This window comes from Corvus moneduloides, chromosome 1 (assembly GCF_009650955.1).
Source record: "Corvus moneduloides isolate bCorMon1 chromosome 1, bCorMon1.pri, whole genome shotgun sequence".
Taxonomy (NCBI): Eukaryota; Metazoa; Chordata; class Aves; order Passeriformes; family Corvidae; genus Corvus; species Corvus moneduloides.
The window spans coordinates 25403130-25424841 of record NC_045476.1 but is presented as its reverse complement, the minus strand read 5'-3'; the positions used below and the strand labels follow the sequence as shown (position 1 = coordinate 25424841).

Genomic DNA, 21712 nt, shown 5'->3' with positions numbered 1-21712 from the left:
AGGTTCTGTTAGGTCATAGAGGAAGCTGTAAGCACACCTTTGCAAGAACATCACTTCCGGAACTATGCTTGCTAACCCATGACAATTTTAGACTGAAAATCTAGAGAAACTTCTGCTATTCGCTTGCAGTCTCCACTGCGCTGAATTCTGTTGGCATCACTGTTGAACTTTCACTGGGATTTTATGATGGTGCAATCTTGAGGATGTCTTCTCAAAATAAATCCTTTGCACTGGTATAGCTTGTGGGTCCAAGTACAAAAATTACTAGTAATGATATTTTTCTGCTAAATAAAGAATTTGATCTGACTTCTAGAGTAAGTTTGAAGAATTGGGAACTAGAAAAACTCCTCTCCAATTCTCTCTTCCTGGATCCTTTCATACCGTGTTCTGAAAGAGGCTAGGAAGCAAGGGAGAAGTGGCCCTCCAAAATTCAAGAGAATCACTTCCATGAGTTGATTTTTCAGAACAGAACCACCGTTATCCATGCATTTGCATGTATGTTGCAACAGATAAAGCTTTACGTATGGTACATGGGAAAGATACTCTGTGTTCACAGTCTGTTCACAAGAATGACTGAACAAATGACTTTTCAGGTCTAATTCCAGTTAATCAGGGGGGCATCCAGGTCATGGGATCTTTGTAACATTGAGATCATGAGCATTTATATGTATGTCTACCTACCATGCATTTATAAAGTAGTTGCAGGCGTTGTGGTTTAGGAATGGTATTCTCTAATTTAGTGCTCCCACTAAAACTATGAGCCTTTTTCTCCTCCCTGCCCCTACCTGCTCCCCTGTGGTGGGCTGGAGAGGAGTGGAAGCACAAAGGGTAAAGATCACAGACTGAAATAACAATTTACTGGAAACAGCAATGAGGTAAGAAAACAAACAGTAACAGCAACAATACTAATAAAAAAAGTGTACAAAAGAGAGAGAGTGATTCACATGCAAAAAGCTCACTGAGCCCAACCTGGCCCAACCACAGCCACGATACCCCAACCATTCCCTCCAGCTCGGAACCAACAAACCCCAGCAATCCCTCTGCCACACATACTCAACTGGAAGGAAACCCTTCTCCCCTGAAGAGACTCTCTTCCCTTCGCCCCCAGCAATGACTTGAGGTGGCATAGAATAATCTATGGTTCTAGCCATGCCTGCTCTGGCTACTATAAAAATTAAGCCTGTACTGGCTGGAACCAGGACATTATCCACCTCTTCTTCTATATCATGTATGTCTTGCCCAGATCCTACACCTTCCAACTACATACATATATATATATGTGTGTGTGTGTGTGTGTGTGTGTGTGTGTGTATGTATGTGTGTACATATGTATGTATATACAAGCACTGGTATCATTTCTGTAGTCAATGGCCGTCCCTCCAAGATGTCTGTTGAGTTCATTTAGTCCATGACTGTGGGTTCTATCCATCCAAGGTATCTTCCAGGGCAGGAAGGCTGGTGTGCTGTTGGGTGGCTGCAAGCTGCATCAGGAGCTCACAACTGGTGTATCTGGAACAGTCCGTAGTTCTTGTCCATGGTTGGTTATGGCAGTGTTATGTTTATACAGTGGCAGTGTCATTCAGCAACCAATATCATACAATTCAACATTACAGACTGTTCTTACCCAAAAATCAAATCCCCTTGAAGTACGCATCGTGTTTCCCTGTCCCTCTGCATTACCCACCAAGTGCACCCAGGTCCTTTAGCAAAAGCAATCCCACAGATGGAGCTGCCTTTGCCTTAGAGGTAGGACTAATCCAAACTGTCTTCCCTAACACACGTTCCTCATACGCACCGTGGGGACTTTATTCTCTTCTCTGCTATGTGGAGGCTTTGATAGAGCAGGGCCAGCTCAATTAGTAGAGCCTCTAGTGTTAACTAACTAGGTGGCCTCTGCTAAACGTAGATCCCAATGTTTGAAGGTTCCACTACCCATTGCTTTGAATATGGTTTTGAACAGTCCATTGTTATCATATAATTTTCCCAGAGGCTGGTGCATGAGAGAGAATATGATACACCCTTTCCATACCATGCTCTCTGACCCAGGTGTCTGTGAGACTATTTTTTTAATGAGTCCCACTGTCCTACTCAATTCTTTCTGGGGTGTCATATTGCCACACAGCTTCCTTTTCAAGGCCCAAGATGGTGGTCTAGTTTGGCAAGGGGGGGGTCCTGAGTGTAGGGGAATCCAGCCAGAGTCACGACACGAACACCGATCTGATTTGAGCATCGTGCTCCCCTTTTATTATCCGGTTACACCAAGTCATACTTTTTCCAAAGTTCACGCCCCTTTCCTATGAGAAAGCCTCTAAGCAGCGGGGGAGCTGACCAGTGTATACCTTTTCCCAAGGCTGTTCAAGGCTGCCGGCTAGCAGGTGCCTTGCAAGCCTATCTTCAGCCTGAGGCCCCGTCAGGGGTACTTCTGCAACAGCCCTGGGATGCCCAAGCTCTCCTGCGGTATCCTATATTCCACAAGGAATCCCTCTACACATCCCCCATTTTCTTTTTGGGCAACCCAGGTCTGGTCGATGATTTTTCGCAGCCTTGCTTTAAGGCAAAAAAATACACCCAAGTATTATTAAACCTAATATAACTACAAATAGCAATCGGCAGCCTTCTACTACCAAGGTACGCAGCCATCCGGTGATACCCAGACCTTTAAGCCAATCTCCAATAGGGTCGTCTGTCTCCCGAAGGTTGTGCAGGCCCCTCTGGAGGTCAGAGAGGTGCTTGTGAATTGAGACAGAGTGGTCAGAAAGATTCATACAGCACATACCCTGGAACTCTTCACAACCGTGGCCGTAAACTAGTAGTAGAAAATCAATGGCTGCTCGATTTTGTAATATTGTATGTCTAACACTAGTAACATCTACGCTTAGCTCATCACGCATCTGCGAAGTTATGTTTAACTTATCCCTCTCCCAGCAAGCAAGTTTATGCAAAATAGCGTGAGCCCTGGCTGCTGAAGCACCAGGTAAAAACATAGATACTAGCCAAATTAACTGCCTTCACTCGATCTAAATGGGCAGACAGCTGATTGAAAATGTCCACTAATGCTCCTGTCTCAAGACAGTCAAAAAACAATTTCTCACTCTACCTCTGTGTCTGGCGCTATACCCAAAAATCTATGCAACTCTCCTTCTTAGCTTTGCCTTTGGAGAGGGTTCCCCAACACCCACCACAAGTCACTAGCAACCACCTAGGGCAGCTGTTACATTTGCGCCAGGATCTCGCTATTTCTCCTGCTATGGAGAGTGGTGGATCTGGCAAGTCCTCAGCTCACTCACTCAGCCACGTCTGCAGCCTCTCCAAGGCTTCTCGGGATGGAGGTCCCAGACAGTTGTTATGGTAGTGGCATCACTTTCCTCAGGAGCTGATGCTGACTGTGCCTTCTCGCTTCGGGGTCTTGTATGCATAGCACGGCACCACTTGCTGGGCACCCCTCTGGTCAGTGCTGCGGCGATGACTTGTCCCTGTTGTTGCAGGACATTCTGCAACGTTGCAGTAAAAGCAGCTGTTTGAGATGACTGTTCTGCACGGATAGCACGTACGAGCATCTCGTCTACACCTGCTCCTTGGGGCAGCGTGGCCAGAATTGTCTTAGTTTGCCTATTAGCATTTTCAAAGGCAAGTGTTCAGAACATTTGCTCTTGGTGCTCATCAGAGAGCTCAGTTGCATCCTTTAAGGCTGCTGACAAATGGTCGATGAACTGACCGTATGTCTCTGACAGCCCCTGTTGGACTGCATCATACGGGGGAGACTTCTTCTTTTCAGGTACTGACAACAAGGCTTTGTGGGCAAGAGTCTGTGACAACTGATGAATGACTACGGGCATGGTCAGCTGTGTCACCGTCGCCCCGTAAGCTCCGCTCCCAGTTAGCATGTCAGCTTGGAGTGCATATAGTGGGTCTTGTGTGTACCTTGGTGTTTGCTAGCTTCTTCTTGTGCTAGCTGCTTCCACGTTCGCTCCCAGAGCAGGAACTGTGAAGGGGTTAATAATAATTGTGCGATGCCGATGCAATCATTTGAACACAGGACATCTGCTGTAAAGATAAACTGAAGAACGCGTTGGGTAGCTTCAGACCGCAAGCCATGCGTGGTGATTGTTTGCTTGGCTTGCTGCAAGATCTTCCAGTCATGGGGTTCCCACTTTGCAGTGTCCCCTTGTATCTGTATAGGGCAAGCGAGGGCATTCACTGCTTGCCAATCACCCTCAGTGACTGCATCACGGATAACTGCATTCCATCTCCTTCGCAATGGGTCAGTCCTCTCCGTCGGGGCTGATGGAAACGATGGCTGCACCTCCCCTCGCGGGAAGGGAGGGCCTGTAGGCATTGTGCTTGATTCTCCCAACGGGAATGTAGGAGCTTTGAGTGCTAACTTGACTGGTGGGGCCACGGGACGCCATGGTGCTGATGGTGTAACATCACAAGCTTTGGGCTCTAGCGCGTCTTGCCGTGTAGATAAGTCGGCAAGCTTTTTGATTACTTCTTGCATCATTTCTTGGTGCTTCTCCCCCTCTTGGGGCTGACCCCCGGCAGCCCTGGCTGGCTCTGGCTCTGCAGGCGACGAAACCGCAGAAGCTGCTTTGCTGCCGGATGTTGCTCCGCTGTTCGGCAGAGGGGGGTTGCGCTCTGCCGCTTTCGGCTGGGCTTTAGGACCGCCAGTTTGCTCTGCCACTTTTGGCCGGGCACCAGGACTGCCTGTGTCTCCTTGGCCCGCCTGTGCCCTGCCCCCTGAGTTGGGCGGCTCTGTTTCCACGTTCGCAGACATTTCTCTCTCAGACGTCGGAAGGATAACTTCCTTCCCTGCTGAGTCCAGCAACTCCCACAGTGAGCAGATGGGTGCTGCTGTGCCTTTAGTTGTTCTTTTCGCGACCAGCCCAAAGAACCGTGCTACCCCTGGACTCCGCCCTGGTCTCTGGCCGCCACTCTGTAAGACCCCCGTCTGTTCCTTTCCCGGAGCCGCTACACCCGGAGCTGCTACTCTCTAAAGCCTCTATGGCGGCCGCGGCCACTGTCCTCTCTGTTTTCATCTCTGCGAGAGTGCCAGTTACTGCTCTCCAGGTTAAGCCGAGAGCTTTAGCTTCCTTTCCTCCCCCAATTGTGGACAGCCACAATTCGTTTCCAACTTCCCCCCATGCTTCGGTTGAAAACAAAAGCGAAGTGTAACTCAATAATGCATGTTCCTGGGCCCACGTAACGAGGGCATTCAGATCTCAGTCTTTCATAATCTCACCTCTCATAGAGAGAATACTAGCTAGGAGTCGAGGTTCTGCCTCGTAGTCCATAGCTTCTTTGCTGCAGGTACCCGCTCGGCCGCGTGAAAATACGGTCTCCGGCCACTCGACTTTGAGGTTCAGCCCCTGGCTTTACTCAGCTTTGGGACTTATCCTCCGGCCTTCTATTCTGCTTTGAGACCGGGCCCCCGGCTTTACTCAGCTTTGGGGCCACCCGCTCTGGCTCCCCTGGCTCCGCCACACCGATACGATGAAATTTGGAGTCTTACCGCGTTTAAGCGAACCTGCATGTAGCAGAACTCACTCGGGTCCCTGCCGTTCGGGTGCCACGTTTGGCAAGGGGGGGGGGTCCCGGGTGCAGGGGAATCCAGCCAGAGTCACGACATGAACGCCGATCCGATTTGAGCATAGTGCTCCCCTTTTATTGTCCGGTTACACCAAGTTATACTTTTTCCAAAGTTCACGCCCCTTTCCTATGAGAAAGCCTCTAAGCAGCGGGGGAGCTGACCAGTGTATACCTTTTCCCAAGGCTGTTCAAGGCTGCCGGCTAGCAGGTGCCTTGCAAGCCTATCTTCAGCCTGAGGCCCCGTCAGGGGTACTTCTGCAACAGCCCTGGGATGCCCAAGCTCTCCTGGGGTATCCTATATTCCACAAGGAATCCCTCTACAGTCTAGGAAGTGGTGTGAGGCACAGGGCACATCTCCAGTCATCCAGTGGTTGCTTCCACCATTGTAACAATGTAGCGCTTGCCTTGGTGGGTTTGCAGGAGTGCGATGCGATCAATTTGCCAGACTGCCTCATATTTGTATTTCAACCACTCCCCTCATACCACAGGGGCTTTACCTGCTTGGCCTGCAGCATGTTTCAGTTATGGATAACCTGGGAGATTGTGTTCATGGTTAAGTCCATCCCTTGATCACAAGCCCATCTGTATATTGAATCTCTTCACTGATGACCTGAGTTGTCATGGGCCCACTGACCCAGAAGAAAATCACCCTTACGTTGCCAGTCCAGATCTACCTAAAGCACTTTAATCTTGGCAGGGTAATCCACCTGTCTGTTGTTGTAGTGTTCTTCAATAGCCTGACTCTTGGGTATGACAAGGCATACATGTATGTCTACATGACATACAGCCAACTTCTCTATCTGGGTAGTGATGTCTTGCCAGAATTCAGCAGCCCAGGTGAGTTTATCTCTGTGCTGGCAATTGGTCTTTTTCCATCAGTCTAACCAGCCCCACAGAGCATTTGCTACCATCCATGAGTCAGGGTACAGGTAGAACACTGGCCATTTCTCTCATTCAGTGATACCTAAACCCAGCTGGACAGCTTTCAGCTCTGCAATCTGACTTGATGCAGTTTGTCCGTCAATAACTTTTGTGACTTGCCATGTAGGATTCCATCCACTTACCCATTGGAATCTGATGATATCCATCGTGCCATTTTACTCCTAAAAACTGAATTTCCTGGGCAAGTGCCTTGATCTTACTTTGCTTTATGACAGAACTGGCCATGAGGAGGATTTGGATTATCTCCTCCCCTTTCTCAAAAACTTCCTCCACAATGATGCTATCAATGTATAGCAACTATTCTGGAGCCTCACACTTTTCCAATTGAGTCTGGGTGAGTCCATGGCAAATAGGGGAGCTCTTTCCCCTGCTGAGGCAGTCCATTCCAGGTGTACTGGACACCCCTCCAGGTGAAGGCAAACTGTGGCCTGCACTCTGATGCTAAAAGAATAGAGAAAAATGTGTTAGCAATATTGAAGATGGCACCATGTAGCAGGTTCAGTTCGAAACTGGGCGGAAACACCGATTAAGTGTAGTGGTTTGGTTCAAAATATCCATTACTTACTTATTTTCCTTCTGTGAGATAAGAGGAGAAAAGCAAAGCAGGCACAAAACTTAAAAGAATATTAAGAAGTTTATTAACAGACCTAAAAGAAAAAAAGTCAGACTAAACCCTTCAGAACACTTTCCCTGTCGCAATGACCGCCACTGACCACTGCCCTGGCTAGCCCCTGCAGTGTGCGATAGGACTGGGGAGCAGCTGGAGGCTCTTGGCTTTAAAGCTGCTCCTCAGGAGTTCAGCTCTGCCCAGGGGAGCTGAAGCTCCAGGCACAGTGGCTATCAGCAGTCCGGCCGAGGGAGAGGATAAAAAGTAGCAAGGAGGCTTCCCACACGGGATAATCCAAGCTCATGGGAAGCAACTCCCAGGAGACGAGCCCCAAACAGCTCCAGGGAACCTCTTATAAAGGGAGGTGTTACAATGGGGATGGCTTAACTGGGGACCAATAGAAATCTCTAAGGGAGGGATATGGACGAGGATAGACATTTCCTTGGGCCAATAGCCTCAAGGGGAGGAGGGAAAGGGATCACATGCCCCAATGGAGCATCCAGGTTTAGGGGATTTCCAAAGGGGGAGGTATCTAGAGGGGTAGGGTCTCGGGGGATTGATGGGGACCATATTAGGGTAAACTGGGAGGTTTCAGATGATGGACACTGAACCTTTGGGAACAACAGGAGGGGTTTGGGTGATTGATAGGGAAAGAGCTAGAACAAGGGGAGGAGAACAACCATGTAGGGAGCACCAGGGGAGCGGCTTGGGTCTGGGGCAAACCAACTGGGAATAGGAGTGGGGAAGGTAGGGATGAACCATTGGGGTACAGAAAACTTATATAAAAATACAATAAAGGTATCGCATTACCACATCTCCCCATCTTTCTCCCTTCTCCCACTGACAACGTAAAAAGACAACCCTTGAGATTTTCAGTCAGGTTACCATTTCTATACTAATGTTTTTCAGTTCACTTAGGGAGAGGAGTCTCTCTTGCTCATGCTATGGAGACATCTCCACAAGAAGTTCTCTCATGGCTTCAGTGTCACAGCGAGACAGCCGCCCGGGTTGGTTCTCTGCTCGCATGTGGAAGTCCCTTCCCTCGACTTACAGCTTTCCCCACAACTGTTTTCAAGGATCCAATCTTTGCTAATGGGGTACCATTTTAAGGATGAGCTGTTCAGAAACAAAGGTTCTCTTCACCTATCTCTGGGAGCATCTTCATCTCCAGGAACAGAGGTCTCCTCCTCCCCTGAGAGCAAGGGTTGTCCTCACTTTCATCTCTTTCTGTTCAAGCTTCTCATCAAATTACAGCTACTTCAACATTTGCTTATTTCAGCACAGGTACTTTTGCTCACAGTTGCAGTTTGAACGCTTCATCCCCCCATGCTTTCATGAAATTACAAAGGGTACTCTGATGTATCATAGTCCATCATCATAGCTTTACAACAGAATGTCAGCTTCTAGGCTTGAAGCATCTCCTCTTTCTCCTCTCTCGGGGTTTCAGCTCTTCCTTCTTCACTGACTTCGGTGTCTTTATGGTGTTTTCTTCACTTGCCTCCACCATCCGTCTTCCTCTGACTCGGGAGAGGATTGATGTCTGCAGGCTTCATCTATTCTGGAGGGAACTTACAACACTAAAAGGGTTCATCTCACGTGGGCCTTGCAGCTGGAATTTACTTATCGCTGTTGGTCACACGATCTTTGCCGGGCGGCGGCCCCAGATGCAGTGGCCTCAGATGAATTTTCGGCTGCACTGGGGGGGGCTGGCCGAGCTGCGCCGCAGGGCCGCCTGCATGGAGCAGGGCTGTGGGTGGAACAGGGCCACACGGCTCCAGGATAACTGTCTCTCGGCCTGGCCCAGGCAGAGCAGGGCCTGGCCTGGCCCTGCTGGGACACACAGGCCCCCCAGTTACCTGTCCGAAAGCTGGAAGCAAGAGAGCTTTCCCAGGGTTTGTTTGTTCTTAAAGGTGGATCACAGAGCCATATCAAGCTTCTTAAGTGGCTTAAAAAGTTGCCAATATTCAAACTAGCCAGTTGATTGGTTCTGTCAGGTCATAGAGGAAGCTGTGAGCACCTCTTTGCAAGAGAATCACTTCCATGGCTGATGGAGCCTTCTTTAACTATGCTAAACCATGACACACCACTTCACTGCCTTGGACTGCAGTTCATACTGCAGTTCCAGCATGTCCGTCACAGCAGCACTCAGTGGTGGTATGACTTCATTCAGGACATGATAGTCCACTGTCAGTCTCCACTCTTCATTGGACTTATGCACTGGCCATATGGGGCTATTAAAGTGTGAGCGAGTCTTACTGACCACTCCCCGGGTCTCCAGTTCCTGAATCATTTTATGGGTGGGTGTCTTGGGGTGACCTTATGATGTGTATCCCATAGCGCTGCTTATGCCCAGAAATTAATTTTTGTGCTTTTCTATGCCTCTAAACTGAGCCTGAGAGGGGGAAGGAAAAAAACTGAGCAAAACTTTTTCAAAGCAGTTTGCAGCTTGTTCAAGGTCAAGTAGAGATAGCGACTTTTTCCCCCCCCAGCTGCGGCAGGGGAGCGAGGAAGCACCCGGCTTGCTGCTTTCCAGTCAGCTTTTGGCCAGTTGTTTCAGCTTCTTGTTCTCCGGAGAGAGACTGAGAGTTTGATTTTGCTTTTCCTTCTCTGGAATTCCGGATTTTCTCCCTTTTCTACTGGACTGCTTTCAACCTCCGAGCACATCGGGAGGACTTTCCATCGGGCACAGAGGGCCTGGCCCTGGCCCAAGCCCCAGCTCCAAGGAGACCAAAGGGAGGACTCTAACACTTTCCCAGGTTTTTCCTCCACAGCGAAACATTTTATTATTTAGCCTTATTTTCGTTTCCCCATGTGTTTGTTAAATAAATAGTTTTATCTTCTTCACTTTCCTTCAAGGAAAATTTTTTTTTTTTCCCGAACCTGGAGGGCGGAAGGGGTGGTTGTGCCTTCTCTCAGAGGATATATTTCTAAATTTGGCCAAACCGGAACAGTGGGAGTCACAGAGTCTCGGTTGGTGCAGTACTGCTGACAGTGCACTGTTGCTGTGGCGTTTGGTACCTGTTGTTCTTCAACTCTCAGCAGTCCCACAGCAGAGAGGTCATCTGAGAGACCAGGCATGGTATTCAGTTGCCTGATTTCTTCTGTCTCCAGAGCAGCTATCCCAAAAGCGATGTCCTTTTGGGTCTTTGAAATACCCATTTCTGAGATAGTCTATGCCAAGAATGCACAGGGCCTCTGAACCAGTCACAGGGGGGTGTTTCTACCACTCCTTCCCAGTAAGGCTCACTTCAGCTTCCAGTGCTGTCAGCTGCTGGGATACCCCTGTCACCCCAGAAATAGGAATGGATTCCGCTCCCACATACCTTGATGGCATCAGGGTAAATTGAACACAGGTGTAAACTAAAGCCTTATACTCTTGTGGGTCTGATGTGCTAGGCTATGGGATCCACACAGTCCAATAGATCCAATTGTCCCTTTTCTCCACTTGGCTGCAGGCAGGTCCTCTCTGCTTCTGGTCTTGGTAGTCTTTGCTCAGTTCTTCTAAAAAGGAACTGGAGATCCCTTCAAGAGGATCAGAAATAACATTCAGCCCTTCCATTCTGTCTGAGGACTTGCCCACTGGAAACTGGAGTGGCATTTATCCTTGAAGAATTTCCTTTGGTGGTTGTTCTTCCTCTCAACTCATGTACCTGTGCTGTTAGGGCAGAGGTGGGTTTTCCATCCCACTTTCTCATGTCATCTCTATGGTCATACAGGTAAAAACACAGGTTACCTTGTGGTGTGTACCCCTCTCTCCAACAAGGAGGTACATGCTCCCAATAGCAGAAACTCTGGTCCACACTGATGGGGCAATGGGACATTTTCACCTAGCTTGCTCAAGTCGCTCAAGTCTGTCTGCAGTCTTGTACAGTCTTTCTACAGCCAAGGCACAGGTTGGTAGGGAGGAAAAAAGATGAACAACAATAGTTGAAGTCAGGTAATCACCTGAAGCAATGTTTCTTCTTCTTTCACTGACATCAATGCCAAAGGGTTGGTGGACAACGACGGCACACACCATACAAATTTCTGCCACATGGATTGTGTACATTGGACCTGATCTGGATCTACAGGTGATTGCTTATTGTTTGAGTCCCTATAGATTACCTCCAGCACAGCTAATTCTTTCAGGTTCTGGATAACCTTTCTCCATGGCATTCCACTCATCTCAGTGCACTATTAGGTCATCCATGAGAGAATACCTTTCCCTCATGCTTGACAGATGTTGCCTCCAGAGGCTGAGAGCTTCTGTCCTCTTCTAAATCCCCTCGCCAATGCCTACATCCTGGGACATCACTTGAGGCCTGCTTGGCCTCACTACCTTCTAGTTTCATGTTGCAAGTTGTGGTATCCCAGCACTGGAGCAGGCAGGTCACAAGGGGCTCTCCTGACTTGTGGCTGACATGTTTTTGCATATCTTCAAGCTCACCTAGGGGTAGAGATCAGGTGATTCTCTCTGGCCCTGCTTCTTCCTCCTGTTCTGAGCGCCCTTTTCCTCTTCATCCATCACTATGTGAACTAAATTTGTCTTGAATTTCTTTATCGGGGCACCTGCTACTGGCATGAGTTGTTCATCTGGTTCAGCTGCAGTTTGAGTGGCCACGGTGCCTGCTGGTCTGTTTTCCTTCCCTTCCCTCTGAAGGTGTTATCTAGTAAAGAGCAGTGTCCAATAAATCATACTTGGGGCCCAGCACATTGCAATAATTGCTCCTCTCTGCAATTGCCACAGCATTCTCTTTGCAATATTCTGTCACTTTATCAGGATCCTGTAGTTGTTCAGGGATGAACTTCCAAGCCTTTGGAGCAGATAATTTCTCCAACAACTGGGCCTTTTTCTCCCACATTCCATGCCACTCATGACTATCCACCATCAGGGGCAGATCTCTGAAAGATCATATTAAAAATCTCTTTTATTTAATTCCTACCATGGTGTGGACTGCACTGAGGAGACCTGGCAGAGTTAGCAACAACAACACACTTTCCTTTACACCCAAAGGGAATTCAAAATTCTCCAAAGCTGTTGTAACAGGCCTGAAGAAGGAAAAGGGGGTAAAAAGCTGGGGAAAGTCATCCTCCCCTACTCTCCCCACAGACTGGGTATGATTATTACTGGACTACCAAATATTGCGCCTGAGGCAAGGGTAGAGAACATGTGGTAAACTGTTACCACACAGTACATCAGCAAAGTAATCCTGATCCTTCTCCCTGCTCTGAAAAAGAGCACTGCAAGGAGCACATACAGGAATATATACAGGGTTAGGTACCATAGCCACATGAACAGATCAAGCAACATTGTAGCCAGTGGCTCTGTACCTCATACAACAAATGCTTAGATGAAGATCATTTCCAGCCTTCTCTGGGCAGATCTGTTGTTATCACAACCTCCATGTCCCACTTGGGCACCAAACTAGGCTGTCATGGTTTAAGAGTTGTATTCTCCAATTTAATGCTCCCACCGAAACACTCCAAACTCCCCTTAGGCAGGATGGATAGGAGAACTGGAGGTAAAAAATGTGAAGATTATGCATTGTGATAAGTAAAATTTACTGGAAACAGCAATGAGATAAGAAAACAAATATTAAAAGCAACAATAATAATAACAAAACAATAGAAAAGAGTGATTGACATGCAAAATGCTACTGAGCCAACCTGCCTGCAGCCATGTGTTTCAGTTTGAGACAAGTTTAGGGGAAAATGCTCTGAAAGGAACATCTCCTCCCCAGAAAACAGGTTTCAGCACTCCCTCCCCCACTGATACAAAAGGAATTTCTTGGAGAAAAGTGAAAAAAACTATTTATTTAACAAACAAAGTGCCCACATGCACACGGAAAAAATGAATAACTGTTAAAATATTAAACCTCCTTGTGTGGAGAAAGCTGGTGGATTTAGAGTTCCTTCTGTAGCTGGCTTGGCCCCTCCCGAGGTCCGAGGCCAGGATGCGGCATCCCTGCAGCCTCACTGCTGGTCCATGGGGTCCGATCTGGTTCTTGGATCATAGCTAGGCCAAACACTTCCAGAAGAGGAAAAAGTTACCAGAGGATTTCGGTATGTTGGTATGGGAAAATTTCTTGCCTCAGCTGAGAGGCTAACTAAAAGCAGGAGGGTGTTCCCTTGGCTCTGCAGTGGTGAGAACACGAGAGTGTGTGTGAGTCCTTGAACACAAACTGTGCTGAAGAATTTGCCTGACTTCTCTCTTCCCTCTCCTGGACCCAGCTTAAAGCTGCGGGACCCATTTCTGGGCATAAAGCAGACAATAGCGAAATACAGTATTATCATAAAATCACCCCAAGACATTATGTTACCTGGACTGCACCCTTTGGCTTGGAACTAGCATTACCCCACTGTTACCTCCGCCATGCTTTCTTGACCAGAAGGAACCCCTTCCCCTGGAAGAGACTCCCTTCCCCCCACTCTTGGCAATGAGTGAGGTGGTGTAGAATAAACTCCGGGTTCTAATCATGCCCCCTCTGGCTACTGCAGAAATTGTCCCTGTCTGTCTGGAACTAGGACAGTAGGTATGTGTGTAATGTATACCTATGCTCCTAGCAGGGTACGCTTATCTCTAGATTAATAGCATGTCCCAGTTACCAAAAGAGAGGGGCTTCTTAGACTATGCTGCAGCTTTTATGTCCTTTGCACCAGAAGGCAAGAGGCAGAGATAAGGATTGATGAGAGGATGGTGTGTGCATAGTCTCATGCTGCTGTGAATTTGGGATATAATTCGAGGCACAGGCAAGGACTTGGACTTTAGGAAGATGTGCTGGAGAATCCCCCTTGACAGATAGAATATGCTACCCTGTGAATTAAAATACACTTGAAGAAAATTAAAGTTGCTGAAAACTGAAACTAAGAAGTCCAATTTAATGGAATTTTAGTAATGACAAAACAGCACCAAGTATTCCTACACATAGGCAATTTGGGAATAAAGGGTGGCAATAACTGGTTGATAAAAGAAGACTAAAACATCATGTTTTACACAGCAGGAGTAAGAAAACAGGTTTAGAGTGGTAGGAATTACATAAATGTTTAATTATGTTGAACAAAATATTTATTCAGTAATCTCAACAGTGCACTGCTAAATTTGAGAGATTATTCTTGAATGCTTACCAAAGTCGGTTATTAAAATGATGTTTGTTTATCTGAGAGACTTAAAAAAACAGAGGTATGAGAATTTTTATCCAAACAGATGAAAATCAATTGCATTTCTTTAAGTACAAGGATTTAGGAAACAAGAAGGTATGCAAAAGTGACTGTCAGTGATAATAGTTGGAATTGAGAAGTGAGAGGTGGGTGACTGTACTGTATTCCTTAATCCCTCTTCTTTTGTGAGGTTGTAGACACTGAGAGCACTGTTCATATAACTCTGTCAGCATTTACTCAGTACCCAAGAGTTAGCCTGACTTTTGGTTCACCTGCAAATTTAACTTTAGTCTTTATTTTAAATCAATAAATCTGTATCTGCCTCTGTGGGTCTGTATTTATTAGAAATACTTTATGTGCTTTTTTTAAAAAAAAAAATCATGCTTCATATAAGAGGACTCCTACCTAGAGTAGTTCATCTATAAGGAGCAGAGTACTTATGAAAATTTGGGACCCAGTTGATCTAATTTATACTGATGCAAATAAAGAGCTATGATTTCAGATTGGCACTTGCAGAAATTAGATGCTAACTCCTGGGCTGGTTCTTTCTGCATAATGTTATCTGTTGTCATACCAACAAAGTTTCAATTTAATGATTCAGTAACTTACTGCTGTCATCTCTTCTGATTTGCAGATGGGCTTCTTCCGCCGGAGGTACAAAGAAATTATTGAGGCTGAAAAGAGCAGAAAGGAGAATGAAGATAGTTGGAACTGGGTCCAGAAAAATCAGTAAACTGCCCATGAAACAAAAGCCCAGTCATGTGACATGCACTCGCTAGCTTACAGGTCCTGCTCTCGTATCTTCCATATGTGGAAGAAGGAATCTTCTCCAGATTTTTCGGAGACCCAATTGATGCTGTGTCTTTATTACTCCAAAAAGCTAGGGAACATATCCTGAGGCAATCACTGCAGCCATGTCAGATGACTGGAGCGATTCACACTTCATTTAAGAGTTGAACTTTGAACTTTGGTAACCAAGCTGCAGTGCAGAGCAATATTTATGAATCCAACTATGTGGTATGCCCTCAGGGGAAGATTTTTACCTAAAAATATTTTTTATAAATATAAGCTTTTTATATTGAGTATGTCTTTGTATTTGTATCAATGTTTTATAATTTCTATTGAATAACTATATAGTTCACTCAAGCACTGATATCTGGCTAAATCTTTGGAAATACATATATATATGTAAATTCTATTGTACTTTTAAACATCAATGCAAGAGAGAAAAGAGAGATTTGCAGATAAAAGTAGCTGAAATCCTCATATGCTTAATTCACAAGGCTTGGTAATATCATATATAGATCATTTAATGGAAATAAGCCAAAATCTTTTCACTGTCTCTTTCTTTAAGTTGAATTTGGTGTTTGATTTTTAAGCTGAAGAACCTAAAGTATTTCACAGTCGTGATACTCTGTATCTTGAGTCTGTTCTTTACTAGTCTGGATGGGAGAGGATGAAAACACTTCTTCAGTGACATGTAGCAAGATGTAGCTTGCTTTGGCTCACTGAAGAAGGCATCACAGAATGTTCTCTTTGGGAAGTATTCTCTTGCAGTCTCTAGGACTGTACAGTTGAGATACCAAAAGGATATAATTAGGCCAACCACTCTGGCATTGACAAATTCCCTTAAATAAAAAAAAAAAAAGTAATTAAGTCATATTAATGTTAAGATGGATAGTTTTAAAGCTACTGTTAAAGATTGTGATCTGTTGCTATCAAAGCAAGTGATAAATTGCTACAAGCTATGAACATTATGTCTGCCATGTGAGTTACATATTTGAGTCATGAGTTTGTTTATATGGTAATTTTAAGAGAGATAAGTAGATGGAAGGATTAAAATGTTTGGATCTTTTGAGTCTTGAGATTGCCTATCTGGGTGTTCCAAGTACTGAATGTATTTCCTCAAGAATTTAGAGGGAAGTTTAGTCAAGGTGCAGATATTATTGTATGCCAGCTTGCTACTTTGCTCATAATTCTTTAAGAAATCATTTGTTGAATTAGAAGAAATCTAATTGTAATTAATTCAAACATGTTTCTTCAAAATGCTCTTGAATTTCTGAATAGAAATAGTGAAATTCTGTAAGACTTGGTTTTAGATTCTACTTGTATTTTGCACTTTGTGTAAATAAGGAGTAAATGTCATGTTGCTATAAAATCCATGTAAAGGAAAGAAGGGCCGACCTCTGTGGTAAAAGTGAAACCAGGATTGAAAGGTTGCAGGATGTCTTCCTCCTCAAGGGTGGGGTAAAAGAACAGCTGGAAGTTTGGAAACTTGAACACAGAGAACACGAAAGAAATCTGCTTGAGAATAGGTCTTGCTCTTCCTTGTCATATTCATGATAGCTTCAAATTCTAAAAAATGGACCACATCCATATTCCTGTTTGAGTTTTTACTGCCGCCATCACCAAGTGTCTGCTACTACTACAGTATTGATCAGTATGTATTAACTATTAGCTATCTGCATGCATTAGGGAGAAAATAATTTCAAAGTGAATTAAGCGTATTGATTCAACATCTGACAAGAAAAACTATTAGTCTGTTCAACATCTTTCTTAAAACAATAATTGTTGATTTGACAGATTCTGTGTGACAAATGATCATTTAAGCCAAAATCCACAGCAAAATCCTGTTATAAGCATGTAGTGGAGTGTAGATTTTCCATCAGAGTGCAAAACCAAAAGGCTGATGGCATTTGACTGCACTGTTATATTATCATCTAGAGACAGAACCACAGAATGGCTTGGAAAGGACCTTAAAGATTTAGTTCCAACACCCCTGCCATGGGCAGGGAGAATTTTTGCTAGACCAGGTTCCTCAAAGTCCAATCCAGTCTGGCCTTGAACTGCTCTATTGTCAGAGAGTCAATGGCTTGTGTTGGAAGGAACCTTAAAGATCATCTAGTTCCAAATCCCTGCCCATGGCCATGCCAGGTTACTCCGAGCCCCATCCAAGCAGGCCTTGAATGCTTCCAGGGATGGGCCATCCACAACTTCTCTGAGCAACCTGTTCCAGTTTCTCATTACCCTCACAGTAAAGAGCTTCCTTCAAATATCTAATCTATATCTGCCTCTAATATTGAAGGTTGTTGAATTCCTCGCAGTCTGACATCAGTTAGTTTTTGTTAACCAACAAAAGCTAGTTGTCTGGTTTTTCTGTTAAAAAAAATCTAAGTCAGACAGAAATTGAATGGGAGATTGATTCACAGCTATAAATTAAAATTGCTTAAAGTACTTGCTAAAAAAAGGGGTCTGTTTATTATCTGTAAGAATCTTCAGTATCTGCCCTCTCTAAAACTGAGCTCCCCAAAATTATTAAGAAGTAAAATATCTGAAAAAATAATTCAGGGCATAAGTGAAACTACTTGTGAATTGAATTGAAAGTAGAAGTCTCCATTCAAAAAAAGGAGAAAGCTCCCTTTGAAAAGCTGAAATCATTAATTTCAGCTTTTTAAACAAAAATTTACTTTGAAATCTGACAGAAATTCTTCCTTACAGTATTTTAAAAATCAAAATTAGTTATACCTTTGGAACCTCTTTTAAAACTATATAAAGAAGAGAGATTAAAAAAATTTACAAATTTAACATTTCAGATTTTATTGGACCTTTTTTTTTGTTTTGTCTCAGAGCAAAAATGGTTTTATTTGTAAAAAACAAATAAAAGTAAATCACATTTGAGCCCAGACTGAATTTGTTTCATTTCTGACTTGAACTGTCATAGAATTGATCTAGCACAAATCATTCCTTAGTGAAAATCTAGTTGTTGGCCAGGTAAGTGCCATATTTGTGAAACAATCCACAAATTCTTAGTATCATCACTGCTAGGCACTCTGTCATTCTGTTGTCATGGATGGTTTTGGTTTTATATGTATACTCTCCAAATTTTTTTCTCAATTTTTTTTTTTTAATCAAATTCCATTGTGGCTCTTTTTTCTTCCAGCTAGGATACTTAGATTTGACAGTGAAGCATACCAGTTCTTCATATTAAAATACTGTAGATGCAGCTTTCCACTCCTTAAAGAGCAACCAAACAAAAAGTCCCACTAATATCAGTTGGTTGCAATCAGTTTCTAATCCCAAAATCTTATGAAAATGTAATATACTTCAAGAATGTGTAGAACATACCTCTGCTATAGAACTGCTGGGGTCTGCGTTTTTTAGTTAAGAAATCATCATAAATATCCAGAGACATAGTTACTTTGGAAATTGCTTTTAGGGATCTGGAAGTTCCCATCTGTCAGCCTTGTTAGGTTTTTTGTGCTGTTCTGCTTACACAGAGGCTGGGGGTAGTCATTGTACAAGTGTTTTTCAATTAATCCATTTTGAGAAATTGTCATGAGTTTTCTTGGACAACCTAATTGAAAGGTTTGCTGAACTTTTTTTGCCTTTTTTTTCCCAACAGGCTCACTTTACACTAGCTATAGGCTATGGAGGAGGATACTTAGAAATGGGGCAGTAAAATTTTCAAATGCTCTGGCATCTGACATATCTAAAGCTTGCAATGTACAAGGTGTCTTCTTACAAATAGTACCCTGAAGTTTTTAGGATAGGAAGAAAACAATCTCAGAAAAAGACGATCAGGAAAAAAGGTGGGGGAGAGAATCAAAGCAAAATATCACTTAATGGAGAGCCGGTGCTGTTGCAACCCTGTGTAGTTTCCATCGTGATTTCAAGAAGATCACAGTCATTTCACAGTTTTGGTGGCCCACAGCACAGTGATGAGCCACCTTTCACAGCATGTTGTCATTTAAAAACCAAGGGGTTTGGGTCTTGAAATTTCTCCCCAACCGACAGCACAACTAGTGTGCTCCAAGGATGTCGCTAGTATTCTCTGGTACTTGGCCATTGTAGCTAACAAAAACACCTGCTAGTTTTTTCTGAATAAGCTTGTTCTTTTATTTGCTTAATTGTAATGAGGAAGTCAGCAAACTGTAGAAAATAGTGGAGCAGCCTCTGAATTGAAGTAATCTCACAAGTTGCTTGGAATATCTGAGAGAGAAATTATGCCTGATGTGAACTCCGAACCTGTAAACCACTTAAGCAATCTTTTCATCTCAAAGTGGCAAAGACTTCTGCAATGCCAAGCATAACAGTGAAAACAGCCCTTTCTATGCCTAAATACATGCATGGTAATGACCCCACATACCAAGTCAGTGATGTGCAGGTAGCCCAGCTTGCTGACAGCAATAGTTATGAAAAATTTTTCTTTGACAATATTTAGTATCAACTTTCTTGAATGTCTCCTGTATATGGGCACATTTTTGAATCTTGCACAAGTTTAAAGCATATTATCCATCTGGCATGGAAATACATAATACTGCTTTCACTAAAGAATTAAGGGAGTCATGGAACTAATTTCTATCCTTTGTCCAAGTCTACTCACTTGCTAGAGTTTCTTGGATTTAAATGAAAGTCGAATTTCATTCATTTAATGTGCATTGATTAAACTGGCATGAAGACTAATTGCTTTTGGAGCTTGGTTTGCATACACAGTAGAGTACCTGCACCATCGACACTTCTTTTTCTTAGAATGTCACTGCTTATATATAGTAAAATTGTATGTTTCTTTTTGTGAACTTGTGGTTGAAAGAATGTGTTCACTCTTACTGATGTCACCTGTATTTAGAAGCTTGTGTTCACCTGTATTCTGATTCACTTGCACTGTTTTGGAAATGTCAGGTTTACAAAAAATACAACTTTATGGAATAAAAAGTGACTGCAGAATTATCCTAATAATATAATTTTGTCAGTTATTGTCCTTGTCTAGCTCAAGTACTTTTCCACTAACTGGGTGAGACATTTTCCCCTGTATGTTTGAATTAAATACTATATATATGTGTTTATCTGTGTGCAGATAATGGACATCTATTATTGTAATTCTGTGACTTATAAAATCAAGCTATTTGGAAACAAAGAGTACAACTGACTTAACTACAGTATTTTAACACCATGGAAATAAAATAAAGGTAGTGAGAATTATTTATATTTCATCAATCTTGCTTTATCAACATCAAATCAAACCCCATGTGATTGTGATACAGACCTGTGATATAAGTGTCAACCTGTGTAACTTGAGTTCTGTGTCCATCTGTGAATTTGGATGAAAGTTGAATTATTCAGCTTCATACATTTTTTCCTGCAAGGGTTCATAGTCCATAGTGGCTGGAATATAGTAGCTAAATAATATATTTGAAATAATGTTTTCAACTCTATACATCCCCATGCTTACTGGTCACCTGTATATGGAGCAGAAGTTGTACGTAAGCTTTTACTTATACAGCTCTAAGTGTTTCAGTGTTCTCCAGCCATACTAAAGCAGTCTGTTTCCTCAGTATTAAGACTGTTGGCTATATATCTAAGAACAGTCTAGGCAGATTTAGGACCCAACCTGTGACTCAGAGCACATTTGTACTGGTAGAAGATCACAGCTTTATGTACCACAATGCCAAAGGCATTAGGAGAGTTCCAATTAGATGTGGGTTCTGACATGTAGGTAACACCCTTCAAAGTAAAAATAAATGTTCTCAGTCATTACTGGGCAAAAGTGGTAGGAGAATGCTGCTGCCAACAGGAATGCAATGCCCAGTTCTCTTTTGAAGATCAGTGGAAGCACAAGTGCTGCACCAGTTAAAATAATAACCAGACACTTTTGGATGTACTAAGATTTCCTTGTTATCAGGTGAGCATGTATGTGTCTGTGTGTGTAAGCAGGCAGTGTACATCCTCTTCTGGGGACAGAGGATTGATGAGCTAACAGTGCCCTCTGTGGGGCTCACTTCTTGTCTTCTTGATAAGCAGAGAACAGCAGTTTGTACATAGCAGGATTTTGTGTGTTATGTTACCCCAAATAGCTTTTAAGAAGCTTTTAGGACTTCTGTGACAAAGTGGCTTTGTTTTAGAAATCAAACCCACAACCTTTAGCAGATTTGTTGATTTCAGTTTCACCAAGAAAGGAAGAAGATATCAAAATTAAAAAAAAAATAAGATGTTCTTTTACAATGTAAAAAACCAGGTCATTTGTTAGCATGCTGCTCAGCCTGGCTCACGTGTCCGGACTGGAGCTGGTCTGACATTTTTGCTCTCCATGCCTGCCATTGGCCTGCTCTTTGGATTGGACGTAATGGAAGTTTCTCTGCTAAATCTTTTCCATTTAGTGGTGAAATACCCCTTGAAAAAGATAGGAGACTTTTCCCCATACCTTTGGGTCTAGTGGGGTGCATATTGACCTGAGTAGTCCTGGGTAAGATGTCTTGATTTGATTACAATTCTGAGTGCCCATAACACACTGGATAATTGAGATCCCGAAGGCCTAACAGTGTCATGGGAGTCATTAAAGATGCAAAGTAGATTTTAGTGTCCTCTGGCCCCACTTTGCTTACTACCAGAATTAAAATGCAGTGAAGGCAGCTATTTTGTGCAGATTCAAACGTACAAATGAAT

General features: G+C 43.8%; 1 protein-coding gene across 1 annotated transcript in view; it reads left to right on the top strand.

Annotated features, from left to right (window-relative positions):
• Nucleotides 1-20251, top strand: part of ITGA9 (integrin subunit alpha 9) — a 242072-nt gene extending 221821 nt beyond the window's left edge. The window contains exon 28 of the mRNA XM_032102630.1: nt 14907-20251. Within this exon, the coding sequence (XP_031958521.1) occupies nt 14907-15005 (99 nt within the window). The 3' untranslated portion in view covers nt 15006-20251. The remainder of the gene's footprint in view (nt 1-14906) is intronic.
• Nucleotides 20252-21712: the final 1461 nt, after the last annotated feature.